We start from the raw sequence: 13,987 nt of genomic DNA, 5'->3' as shown, positions 1-13,987 counted from the left end.
TTTGCATTCACTTTCGGGTACAGGTTTTTCACCCTCTAGCCTAGAGCTACTGGAAATACAGAACAAGTCCAGCAAAGAACTAAGTGTGGATATGGCTTGGTATTAGGTGGGACCATCCTAGAAGAGAGCTCTGAAGGTTATCAGCTATAGTTTCAGTCCCACAGAGCACAAGAAGTACACAGGAAGGATGAGGGTGGGGAGGAGAAAGGTGTTGGTGGATATGGTGCTGCTGGTCCATGCCTCCAGATCAGGAGCAGCAGCTACACTGTTTATTCTTCAGCTGCTTTGAAGAATAGTTAGCAACATCTGGAAAAAGGGCAGGGACACAAATTATAGCAGCTCATCTGGTTTCTCTGAAATGGCTTACAAATAAATGAATATTTAGTAACTTATTGTTTTTCCTTTTTTTTTTCCCATGCTGAAGTTTTATTTAAAACATAAAAGAAATGTTCCCCAAAAATGCTGGTGAATAAAGCAAAATGGTACGATACAGTGCTCTTTCCCTCTGAGTTAGCCAGCCTATCCAAGTACAGGGTAATATACAGTACTCAATGCTGGTAGAATTTCACAGTAGTTTAGTGTTAAAGATTATCTGTGCCTAGATAACGAAGAGATTATCAGTGTGTGATGCTTAGTTCTGGGTTTACACCTTACTGGGCATGAACAAGAGCCCCTGCTCCTTGGCCATAGCCAAATCCCTTGGGCCCAGAGTTCTTTGCATAGCATCCTTTACAATAGATTTCACCTTCTTTTTCAGTGGAGTTGTTGATTCAAGACTCTTCCCACACTTTGCACATCAGAAACAGTTTTTGTGCCAGGGCTTTCCAGCTCCAATTATCTTCTCGGCAGCATATACCGAGTCCCCACATCTGGAACAGTTCTCAGCACCTCCAGATTTCTGAGCAAATTTAGAAGTGTTTGGATTTGTTGTAGGCCTGTGAGGCTGAACACTCTGGCTTGATGCCCAGCCTCTCGCCATGTTAAGCATGCCAGCGCCCTGGCCATAACCATAGCCTTTTGGCCCATATTCCTTTCCATAGCAGGATTTGCAGTAGATCTCTTCATTGTGAATTGCCACTGTTGTGCTCTCTAAATTTTTCCTGCAAACCATTGAGTCAGAGGCAGGAGCATGCACCAGATGCGGAGCTAGCAAGGCTGGGCTGGAGACAGGGTCCAGGGACCAGGGAGTCCAAGATCCCTGTTTTTACTTTTCTGATTACCAAACCTAGTGGTAAGTTTTTTTTTTTTTAATTTATGTATTTATTTATTTATTTATTTATTTGAGATGGAGTTTCACTCTGTTCCCCAGGCCAGGCGTGCAGTAATGCGACCTCAGCTCACTGCAGTCTCTGCCTCCCAAGTTCAAGCAATTCTTCTGCCTCAGCCTCCCAAGTAGCTGGGATTACAGGGGCATGCCGCCATACCCAGCTAATTTTTGTATTTTCAGTAGAGTCAGGGTTTCCCCATGTTGGCCAGGCTGGTTTCAAACTCCTGACCTCAGGTGATCCTTCCGTCTCGGCCTCCCAAAGTGCTGGGATTACAGGCGTGAGCCACTGCGCCTGGCCTAGTTTTATTATTTCTCTTATTGGACTTCTCATCAGCATTTGGCCAGTTGGAATCTTCTCCTTCTTGGACTTCTGTGACACCACATCCTTCTGTTTCTGTTTGTTGCACTCGGTTTTCTCTGAAGGCTTTGGTTCGAAGACTTTTCTTCCTCTTCTTGTCCTCTAATTATTGTTGTTCCCATGGTTCTGTTTGTGGTCCCATTTTGCCCTTCCTGGCCCCAGTCTTCCTGGGTTATATCCTCCACACCCAAGATTTGAAATGCCATTTGAGGCCGGGTGCAGTGGCTCACACCTGTAATTCCGGCACTTTGGTAGGCCAAGGTGGGCAGATCACCTGAGGTCAGGAGTTTGAGACCAGCCTGGCCAACATAGTGAAACCGTGTCTCTACTAAAAATACAAAAACTTATCGGGGCATGGAGGTGCATGCCTACAATCCCAGGTACTCGGGAGGCTGAAGCAAGAGGATTGCTTGAGGCCGGGCGTGGTGGCTCACGCCTGTAATCCCAGCACTTTGGGAGGCCGAGGCAGGCGGATCACGAGGTCAGGAGATTGAGACCATCCTGGCTAACATGGTGAAACCCCGTCTCTACTAAAAATACAAAAAATTAGCCGGGCGTGATGGCGGGCACCTGTAGTCCCAGCTACTCGGGAGGCTGAGGCAGGAGAATGGTGTGAACCTGGGAAGTGGAGTTTACAGTGAGCTGAGATCATGCCACTGCACTCCAGCCTGGGCCACAGAGCAAAACTCCGTCTCAGAAAAAAAAAAAAACAAAAAGAGAATTGCTTGAACCAAGGAGGCAGAGGTTGCAATGATTTGAGATCACGCCACTGCACTCCAGTCTGGGTGACAGAGTAAGACTCCATCTCAGAAAAAGACAAAGAAAAAAACAAAAATGTCATCTGATTTTTAAATTTATATATTGGATGGATGCCAGAATCTCCACTTGATTAAAACTGAATTTACTGCATGCTTTCCAGATCATATCTACCGCCTGTATTCTCCCATTTCAGTGAATAACAATACCATTTAGTTACCCAAATAAGAGTGTGGTATTTTCTTTGTGCTCACTTCCCAGTAGGCTCCCATGTATTTTCTGTTCTATATTCAGAATATCTCTGGAACTTACTGCTTTTTCCCAAATCTCTTGCAGCAACTGCCTTAGCTGAGATTTTTCTCATCTCCCACTTAGTAGCCTGCAAACCGGTCTCTTTGCCTCAGGTTTCCTAGGCTCTAATAATTCCTGCACATTGCTGTCACAGTAATCATTCTAAAACACCTGTTTAATCATAGTGTATCTACCACTTAAAGATAGGAGAGTTGGTTTTTCTTTTTTCTCTAAAACACCAGATTGCATAGAGACATCAAGTGATTATCAGAGTTGACCTCTACAGATTAGAATGACACAAAAAATAACAAGCCATTGCTGTTATCTTGGGCGTCTAGAAGTTTCACAGGCTTCAGCTCATTCCTGGCTTCCACTCCACACCCATCCACAAGCCTCATTCAACCTAGAGAGAGTATGTGTGTGAGGGAAAGAGGGAGGCCTCGGTAGCAGCAAGCCAGGTCTGTCATGACACCTGTTAGAAACCTGGTAACACCCCACAGGGGCAGACCCAGAATCCAAGGTGCACAGCTGTGTGAGGGCATCTGCACATGTAGCTTATTAGATACCATGAGTATGACTCTCCTAGATTTATCTCCTTCCAGTTTATCAAGGGAAAACAAATTTGGTGGGACTACACTAAAAAGAATCATATGCCCAATCTGCTTAATTAATATATTTGGGCTTTTTTTTTTTTTCCAGACCAGTTATTTACTGATACGGTTTGGCTGTTTCCCCACCCAAATCTCATCTTGAATTATAACTCCCACAGTTTCCACATGTCATGGGAGGAACCCAGTGGGAAGTGACTGAATTATGGGGGCGAGTCTTTCCTGCTCTGTCCTTGTGATAATTAATGAGTCTTACGAGATCTGATAGTTTTAAAAACAGGAGTTTCCTTATAACAAGCTCTCTTTTTAGCTGCTGCCATCCATGTAAGACATGACTTGCTCCTCCTTGCCTGCTGCCATGATTGTGAGGCCTCCCCAGCCACGTGGAACTGTGAGTCTAATTAAACCTCTTTATTTTGTAAGTTGCCCAGTGTTGGGTATGTCTTTATCAGCAGCATGGAAACAGACTAATACATTTTCACGTCAAAACTTTACTCACATTGACCTGTAACATTTCTATGAACTGTACATCTAATGTATATTTGTTAGTGCAGTCAGCCCTTGACCTCCCATAAATGCATTATTTGCTTTTGAATCTTATTCTAAAGAATCCCCACACAGTCCAATTAATGAGATTTCAGACATTTATACACCAAAGCTCTCCAACCACAAAATCTTTAAGTTAGCAAACTATAGCACATGGGCCAAACCTGTCTTGCCACCTGTTCTTAAAAATGAAATTTTGTGGCTGGGCGTGGTGGCTCACGCCTGTAATCACTTTGAGAGGCTGAGGCAGATGGATCACCTGAGGTCAGGAGTTCGAGACCAGCCAGGTCAGGAGTTCGAGACCAGCCTGGCCAACATGGTGAAACCCCATCTCCACTAAGAAAATACATAAATTAGCCAATTGTGGTGGCAGGCACCTGTAATCCCATCTACTTGGGAGGCTGAGGCAGAAGAATCATTTGAACCTAGGAGGCAGAGGTTGCAGTGAGCCGAGACCACACCATTGCACTCCAGCCTGGGCAATGAGAGCGAAATTCTGTCTCCAAAAAAAAAAAAAAAGCAAAGAAAGAAAGAACGAAATTTTGTTGGAACATTTATGTCTTGTCTGTGGCTGCTTTCATGCTACAACCAGCAGAACTGACTTGTTGCAACAGCGACTGTGACTGCAAAGCTTAAAATATTTACTATCTGGCTCTATTCAGAAAAAATTTGCCAACCCCTGTCCTAGAATGTCACATATATCCATATTCCAATATAAATAATGTCCAAATCAAAATGCAGTTCAAGCTAGTATTACTGATTTAATAATCAGGACTCTACTGTTTTCTACCTTCAATCAGAATAATATAAAATTCGTTAAATAATTCTATAACAAGAAGGTAAAAATAGAGACTTAATAAACTATCTTTATGATTGAAGCCTCATTTTAATAAAATTTTTACAACACATAAAAGATGACTGAGACTGATAAGTTTGGAGTATCAATAGTCATGTCAATGTTTGGTTTATAGTTGACCTAATTTTCCCACGAAATTTTATCTCATTGAGGAAAATAAAGAATCTGCTGTAGCTGGGCGCGGTGGCTCACACCTATAATCCCAGCACTTTCGGAGGCTGAGGTGGGCGGATCACCTAAGGTCAGGAGTTTGAGACCAGCCTGACCAACATAGTGAAGCCCCGTCTCTACTAAAAATACAAAAATTAGCCATGCGTGGTGGCCGGCACCTATAGTCCCAGCTACACAGGAGGCTGAGGCAGGAGAATTGCTTGAATCTGGGAGGCAGAGGTCACAGTGAGCCGAGATGACGCCACTGCACTCCAGCCTGGGCAACAGAGCGAGACTCCGTCCCCCCCAAAAAAAAGAATCTGCTGTAACACTGAAAGATCTAGAGTAAATCATATACTAGCATGAATTACTAGACCATCTAAAATAAATTATCCACTTCACAACTATAAGTAAAGACATACTATATAATATATATTGTGCTATATACTTATGTGCAACTGTATATCAAACTCAGTGTATTGTTTCTTACTATAGTCACAAAACCTATCCTTGGGAGTGGGGCTAGGGGTAGGAGAGAGACTGTGGGCTTCTGTATGATCAGCCATACAATTTAAACAAGTATTAATATTTTGAGCATCTGAGTTCACCTTGTAAGCCATCTTAAGCCATTATAGGCCTAAGATGCATATATTCATGGAAACCCAACGATTTCATTTTATATTTTCAAGTGATTTCACCTCTTGGGGAAAGAGAATTCTCTGAGTTTACTACCAGTAGGGTAAAATATTTGCTCCAAAATGACCTCTTTTCAGGCGTTGTCTTCAAGGAGTTTGTCACTCACCTTTCCCAGACTTGGTTCAGAAGGAACCAATAGTTCTTAAAAAGCACATTCACCCACAAAAAAACAAAACAAAACAAAAAAAAAACAGTTGTTTGGTACCATGGAACCATGTGGGTGGCATGCCCTAAAAGAAAGTACCAAATCCCTAAGGGCAATTCCAAAGGGCACATTTTAATACTTTCAATAACAATATTGTTACAATAACTTTTTAAGATGATGGATAGTGGTTATTAGTATATATAAATTTTAGAATATTTATTACAAGAAAATAAGGCCAGGCACAGTGGCTCATGCCTATAATCCCAGCACTTTGGGAGGCTGAGGTGGGTGGGTCACGAGGTCAGGAGTTCAAGACCAGCCTGGCCAACATGGTGAAACCCATCTCTACCAAAGATAGAAAAAATCAGCCGAGGGTGGTGGCTGGCGCCTGTAATCCCAGCTATTGGGGAGGCTGAGGCAGAAGAATTGCTTGAACCCGGAAGGCGGAGGTTGTGCCACTGCACTCCCGCCTGGGCAACAGGGTGAGGTGGTCTCAAAAAAATAAAATAAAAAGAAAATTAGTAACATTATCACACCTTGCACAGTGACTTTATTTTTTAAATTTATTTTTAAAATTATTTTATTTATTTCTTTTAGAGACAGAGTCTCGCTCTGTTGCCCAGGCTGGAGTTCAGTGGCATGATCATAGATCACTGCAACTTTGAACACCTGGGCTCAAGTAAGCCACCCACCTTACCCTCTCGAGTACCTGGGACTACACGTATGTGCCACCAAGCCCGACTAATTTTTTAAATGTTTCATAGAGTCAGGGTCTCATCATGCTTCCCAGGCTGGTCTTGAACTCCTGGGCTCAAGTGATCCTCCCACTTCAGCCTCCCAAACTGCTGGGATTACAGGCGTGAGCCACTGTGCTTAGCCCTCACAGTGACTTTAATAAGTCATAATAGGACATGGTCATTTGTGTATCTAAAAATACTATAAAATACTATCAAAGTAAATATGACAATTCTAAAATGTATCTGGCTGAGTTACAGGAATGTGCCACATAACAATGTTTTCAATGACCTACCGCATATATGATGGTAGTCCCATAAAATTATAATACTGTATTTTTACTGTACCTTTCCTGTGTTTACATATGCTTAGATACACAAATACTTATTGTATTACAACTGCCTATGTATTCAGTATAGTAACATGCTGTACAGGTGTGTAGCCTCAAGCACTAGGCTGTACCATGTAGCCTAGGCGTGCAGTAGGCTACACCATCTAGGTTTATGTAAGTCTACTCTGATGTTCAGACAGTGGCAGAATTGCCTAATGATGCATTTCTCAAAATGTATCCACATCATTAAATGACACACGACTATATTGTCTTTTTAGATTCGATATAGTAGAAACTCCCCAGAACAATGTCACTTACGTGTATTCCAGTTGAAGGTCTGATTCACTCTTAAATGTCCATACTTGATGAGACACATGAAACTGTGATTGGTTGTCATATTGAAATCCAGTTTGCTGCTAACAGTATAGAGCTCAGTTTCAGGATCTTGGGAAACTGTTGTGCTGATGGCATTTAATTCTTCTCCATTTTCCAACCAGGAGAGGTGAGGCTCTGGAAAACCTCCAGAGGTTGAGCAAATTATCCTTCTAATGTTAGAAGGTGGAATTTCAAAGTCAGTTATACTAGGTGTAGGGAAGTCAGCTAAAGAAAGAACAAGAATATATAATTACATATAGTTACAAACCTATGTGTGTAGAGGTTTATTTTTAAATAATTTTCTAGCTTTAATAAGAGTTGATTAAGGCCAGTCGCAGTGGCTCACGCCTGTAATCCCAGCACTTTGGGAGGCCAAGGCAGGTGGATCACCTGAGGTCAGGAGTTTGAGACCAGCCTGGCCAATATGGCAAAACCCCATCTCTACTAAAAATACAAAAATTAACCAGCCATGGTGGCAGACACCTATAATCCCAGCTACTCAGGGGGCTGAGGCAGGAGAATTGCTTGAACCTGGAGGGTGAAAGTTGCAGTGAGCCGAGATCGTACCACTTCACTCCAGCCTGCGCAAAAGAGCAAGACTTCATCTCAAAAACAACAAAACAAAACAGGAATGATAAAATGAGAGATAACTTGCAACTTCCCATTAATCATTAATAGTTACGTATAATCCAAAGACTAACTTTGATTTGAATTGGTTATATCAATTCTTTACCACTTTTGATGGAGATAGGAGGGCACTTACTAGAGAAAGGAGGTTCGTGTGAATAAATGTTGCCAGAGTACTTGCAATTGTAAGAGATGAAGAGAAGAATAATAGACAACATTTACTGAGCTCTTGTTTGTTAGGTCTGGACTTTATCTCATTTTGTCTTCACAGAATCCCTAGAGAGGTAAGTTGTAATCTAAAAAGGTCAAAGATCAGTAATTTCATATGATTTAACCTAATATAATTTCCATTTTATAAGTAATCAAACAGGTTTAGAGAAATTATAACCAACCAGTAGTGGCAGAATTCAAATCTGTCTGACACCAGAGCCTGTCTTTTCTTGACCTTGCCTTTCTTCCTTTCCTTTTCTTGTCTTCTCTTTGTTTCTTCCTGATGCCTGAGGTACACAGTGGCTTTCTTCTATGTTATCTATTTATTTACTAAACTATAGTGAACACCTGAAAACCCACCATTCAACTTGAGACCCAAAACACTGACAGTAACTGAGGTAAATCTGCTACTATGATGTCACCTATCCTGTCCCTCTCTTTCCCTTACCTAAGGTAATCGCTGTCCTAAATTTATGGTTAGCATCTCCTTCCTTTTTAAAAGGTCGTCTTTTACATGAGGGGCCTACCCCTTTGCTCTTGAGAATGGTTTCTCATGTCCTCCTTTCTGGTCTTATCCTTTGAACATTGACTCTTAAGTCTGATGCAGGTAAGGGCTCCATGAAGTTGTGTTCCCTCTTCTCTCTGACTACCTAAACTCAATACATAAATAGAGGAGGCTTCGCCTAACACAGAACTTTCGTTTGGAAAGGGTCTAGATGGGGAGAGAGAAAATATAAATGTGGTCAAGGAGAGGAGATCTTGGAGAAAGGAAAATGCTGCCTAATTTGCAAGCCTGTGACCTGGCTTTTGAGGGGGCATTGTGTGTGTGTGAGTGGGGGGCGGGCGCTGAACTATAGTCATGAGCTTTTGCTTCTACTGAGTCTTACCAACACCCCGCAGCCCCCCCAAAAAAAACACCCAGGATCAATATTTTTAAATTTGCATATCTATTTCTGGAGGGGATTTCTCCTCTCTTTATTCTGTCCTGAGACCATGGGCAAAGCTCTTTATTTTAGGTGAGAAGAAAAACTGTGAACCATATCAGTAGTATTTTCATTTGAAAATGTCATTGAAATTTATTTGAATAAATTTATTTGAATTCATTTGAATTTTTTTATCATTTTGATAGTAGACATGCTGTTTATTTATTTAATATGTATACGGAAGCCTGAAAAATAGAAAGCTGTATAGATTGAGTTTAGTTGTTAATTGGTTTGGGAGTCTTCCATGTATAATTTATGACTTCTCTGCGTTCTGTGTATTTGTCTGAATTAATTACTGGGATGAAACTATGCTAGCTTTCAAACAGGAGATACCTTTCAGAAATTTGTATATTGTGCAGTTGCCAGACCAATTAAATACCTGGTTGAAATTTAAAAAAAAAAAAAAAAAAGTAGTCTTTTACTCAGAAAAACGTATATCCAAACTACAACATTGAGCCTATAACCTCATCCACCATACTTTATTGATTTTCTTAATATTTTGATATGCCTTAAAGGGACAGGAAGGCCTTCCTAGCATTCCTCCAAGACACTTGAGGCACTCTTTCATTTATATATTTGATCCCCATAAGATACTGAAGTACAAAGTACGGGAAAATAAATGCAGAGAACATAGGAGAAAGATCCCCTAGCGACTTCCTCACTTATTCTTACACGTAAAGAGTTTAACTTCTTAGCATGAGTGTGGGGATTCAATCTCCCCATAGAGTTATCTTTCTTTTCAGAATTCTGAGCCCCACAGAGATGTCAAGTAGCATATGATCGTCAAGAGCAGGTTTTAAAACCAGTTCTGCCTTGTGACCCTGGGTCAATAACTTACCCACCTTTAGTCTTAGTTTGCTCATCTATAAGATAGGGATACTAATACCCAGGGTTGTAAGAATTAAATGACATCATTCATAGAAATCACTTAGTACAGAGCCTGACACACAGGAAACTGTCTCGCTCTGTTGCTCAGGCTGGAGTGCAGTGGAACCATCTTGGCTCACTGCAACCTCCGCCTCCCGGGTTCAAGCGATTCTTCTGCCTCAGCCTTCAGAGTAGCTGGGACTGCAGGCACACACCACCACACCCAGTTAATTTTTTGTATTTTTAGTAGAGATGGGGTTTCACTGTGTTAGCCTGGATGGTCTCCATCTCCTGACCTCATGATCCACTAACTTCAGCCTCCCAAAGTGCTGGGATTACAGACGTGAGCCACCACACCCAGCCAATGATAGTTATATTTAAGTGGGTCTTGAATTTATCCTCTCTTAGGTAAGCCCCCTCATTTAAATCAGGTTGCCAGGCAAACACTTCCAGGAATGCCTTGTGGCACCTAGAATAAGACGATAAAGGGAAGCCATGACAAATGATTATAATTGCCAGGAAAGGGGGAAAGTTGGATTTGGTTGGAGGTGAAGTTACCTTTTTTTTTTTTTTTTCAATGAACCCTATCCTTAAATGAAGTTTGATATGTTCCCGAGCCATTTTTATTTGGCATTGTTATTTCCCACTTACTAACTTATCCTATAAGATCGACTCATGACACAGGCAGCTGACATCTAGAATATTCTGTTTCTTATAACATCAATATGTTTTGTGTTATAATTAGGAATAACAAATCCAAATAACTCATATCCTAAATTATTAATATGATTCATGTTAATTTTTGTTCTCTGCTTTTCTGGGAAATAAACTACAGGAATGCCACTTATACCAAGAATTGTATTAAAAATATTTTCAAGGCCAGGCACGCTGGCTCACGCCTGTAATCCCAGCAGTTTGGGAGCTCAAGGCGGGATGATCACTTGAGGTCAGGAGTTCGAGACCACCCTGGACAACATGGTGAAACCTTGTCCCTACTAAAAATAAAAAATTAGCCAGGCGTGGTGGCACACGCCTGTAGTCCCAGCTACTTGGAAGGCTGAGACAGGAGAATCGCTTCAACCCAGGAGGCAGAGGCTGCAGTGACCCGAGATCACACCATGACACTCCAACCTGAGTGACAGACTGAGAGACTCCATCTCAAAAAAAAAAAAAAAAAATTTCAAAATCTGTCTTGGCTTAGAACAGCCCAAACTCCATCTCCCACCATTTTTCTAGGGTGATCTGTTTAGGGTAACCACTCCTAAGGTCTTGTGAGATTGTGAACAATCAAAGACGTTATAAGACTGTGACCTTTGTATCTCATTTTAATTAGTTAACCCAAGTTTCATCACTCTTAATAGGGAAGGGTAAGAATATCTTATGAGTAAAGGAATAGGTGCACACGTTTTAGAAGGAAAAATCCATTAACCTAGTTAAGCTGTTAACTAATGTAGCTAGTTCTCATACATGCCAGTTAATGGAGGTTTTCATATAGCTATGCTGGTATTATATTACCATTTTGCAATCTTAGACAAATATAGGGTAACCAACTTGTCCTATTTGCCTAAGGACCAGTTTTAGCACCAAAAATCTTGTGCCCCAAATAAACCCTTTGGTTCTGAGCAAAGAGGATAACTGGTCACTCTAGCCAAATGAGAGCTTAATTCCTTGCTTCTCAAATTGTGGTCCTCCACAGCAGCACAGGCATCACCTGAGAGCTTGTTAGAGGTGCAGAATCTCAGATCCAAATCCTGGACTTACTGAACTTAAATCTGCCTTTTTAACAAGACCCTCAAGTGACTCATAGGCGTATAAACCTTTGAGAAGCACTGCTTTGACTCAGTTGGAGAATTCAGAATGCTTCTCGGTAAAGTTAAGCAAGTAACCTTTTTGTCTTCCCTTTACTGGATTTTGTCCACCCCCACACCCTCGGTTCTGAGTACCCCAGAAATGTCACGTTGTCCCCTTATGGTAATCTGCTAATAGGGCCTGCCCCCTTGAAATGTTTCAACAGGGATCTTTTAGGAGGAAAATGGAGAAACTAGCAGGAATGGCTATGATGATGAGAATTTCAGGAGTCAATGCAGGTGAAAATTGTGGAAGAGGTAGGCTTCTTAGTACCCCTCAAATCACATCACCATATAATAATTTATTCTATCCAAGAGCAGAGAAAACACTGAGTGAAGTTTAAGATAGTTCCATGTAACTTTGCCTTACTCCCCAAAACTTTAGGTGTGATCTGGATGTCACAAGGAAAGATTCATAGCTAATGATCAAAACGAAGAACAGTAAGGAATTCACTAAGGATCTGCTGAAGTTATCTATTATCAAGATTAATCATTATGTTTTATTAAGTGACAAGTTTGGTTTTCACTACAGTCTCAAGTGCCCAGGGAAAAAAAGAAATATGTTCAAATTCCAACTGTGAGAAAGTGGCTCAGGGCTATAATTTCTCAAGAAGGGCTCTGGCTCCTTCAGTATCCTCTGTTATACTGTGATTAAAGTGAAACCCCCTTTGCAAAATTATGACTGAGACAGTGAAAGAGATCTAATTTAACTGACTCCATCTTGCTTCTAACCTCCAAGCTGTCTTTGTTCATTCCTGGGCGTAGGCTGAACTAACTTTGGGAGAAACTTAGTTTATAGTTTATAGTTTAAACAAAGATGGTAACAGCCCTTTCCCAAAGCAGACCTCCTTCTTGCCTGGGGAGTAGATTGCCTTTGTAGGACTAACATTTGCCGCAAGATTATAAATTATGGTTTAGGAGTCATAAAGCCGGAGGCTACGAGATTCTGACCCTCCCTAAACTGCTCCTAAGATCAGTGCTTGAGCTATTTTGCAGCCCCTGCACTTGATGGATCAGCTGGCACCACCTAGATCAATAAACTGGCTCATCTGATCCTGTGGCCCCCACCTAGTGCAAGAAGACAGCTTCAACTCCCTATGATTTCATCCCTGACCAATCAGCACTCCCAGATCACTGTCTTCCCCTGACCCACCAAGTTATCCTTAAAAACTCTGCTCCCCAGATGCTCAGAGAGACTGATTTGAGTAATAATCAAACTCCGCTCTCTCGCACAGCCAGTTGTGCATGAATTACTCTTTCTCTGTTGCAATTCCCCTGTCTTGGTGAATCGGCTCTGTCTAGGCAGCAGGCAAGGTAAACCGCTTGGGCGGTTACAAAAGCCTTTCTTTCTGAGACCAGAAATGCTTGCCTTCCACAGCACGTAGATAAATAGGGCTATGATTCATAGATTAGTTTTTTTCCTTGTGGCAGGAATTAATTATGCATTCAATTCTCTAACTTTTTTTTTTTTTAAGACAGAGTCTCTACCACTAGGGAAATGTTCACCCTCCTCTGTAGTCTACTTTTTTTTTTTTTGAGACGGAGTCTTTGCTCTGTCACCAAGGCTGGAGTGTAGTGGCACAATCTCTGCTCACTGCAACCTCCGCCTCCCAGGTTCAAATGATTCTCCTGCCTCAGCCTCCTAAGTAGCCACCACGCCCCTGGCTAATTTTTGTATTTTTAGTAGAGATGGGATTTCACCATGTTGGGCAGGCTGGTCTCGAACTCCTGAGCTCAAGCCATCCACCCACCTTGGCCTCCTAAAACGCTGGGATGACAGGCTTGAGCCACCGCGCCTGGCCCAATTCTCTAACATCTAACTTTTCAGGACTGACTGCTAGATTAGAGTTTCAAATATGCAATAAGTAAATGATCACTTTGAAAATATTAGAATATAATAGTAAAATAGCCATAGTAATAGACATTCACATACTACCTGAAAGAGATTTTATGCCTCCATTGTTCTTTTTACCTCTTCTTTTCTTTCTTTCTTTTTTTTTTTTTTTGAGATGGAGTCTTGCTCTATCACCCAGGCTGGAGTGCAGTGGTGTGATCTCGGCTCATTGCAACCTCCGCCTCCCAGGTTCAAGCAATTCTCTGCCTCAGCCTCCAGAGTAGCTGGGATTACAGGCATGCGCCACTATGTCTGGCTAATTTTTGTATTTTTAGTAGAGACGGAGTTTCGCCATGTTGGCCAGGCTGATCTTGAACTCATGACCTCAAGTGATCTGCCCACCTTGGCCTCCCAAAGTGCTGAGATTACAGGCATAAGCCACCATACCCAGCCCCGTTACCTTTTCAGCATACTTTCACAAGCAGATATTGCTGGGTCAAGTGCA

At 41.7% G+C, this 13,987-nt stretch overlaps 1 protein-coding gene and 1 pseudogene across 4 annotated transcripts in view; both read right to left on the bottom strand.

Annotated features, from left to right (window-relative positions):
• The window catches only part of CD80 (CD80 molecule), a 42,128-nt gene that overhangs the window by 14,122 nt on the left and 14,019 nt on the right, over nucleotides 1-13,987 (bottom strand). For all 4 annotated transcript variants that reach the window (XR_012431674.1, XR_012431675.1, XM_074033385.1 and 1 more), the window contains one exon: nucleotides 7,058-7,339. Coding sequence is in view for 2 of the 4 variants with exons in the window: in XM_074033385.1 (XP_073889486.1) it covers nucleotides 7,058-7,339 (282 nt within the window). In the remaining 2 variants the exon portion in view is untranslated. The remainder of the gene's footprint in view (nucleotides 1-7,057; nucleotides 7,340-13,987) is intronic.
• Nucleotides 643-1,240, bottom strand: LOC135969406 (cysteine and glycine-rich protein 2 pseudogene; annotated as a pseudogene).

Source organism: Macaca fascicularis, chromosome 2 (assembly GCF_037993035.2).
Source record: "Macaca fascicularis isolate 582-1 chromosome 2, T2T-MFA8v1.1".
NCBI classification, from domain to species: Eukaryota; Metazoa; Chordata; class Mammalia; order Primates; family Cercopithecidae; genus Macaca; species Macaca fascicularis.
The sequence above is the reverse complement of the archived record's forward strand: the minus strand, read 5'-3'. Positions and strand labels throughout refer to the sequence as shown.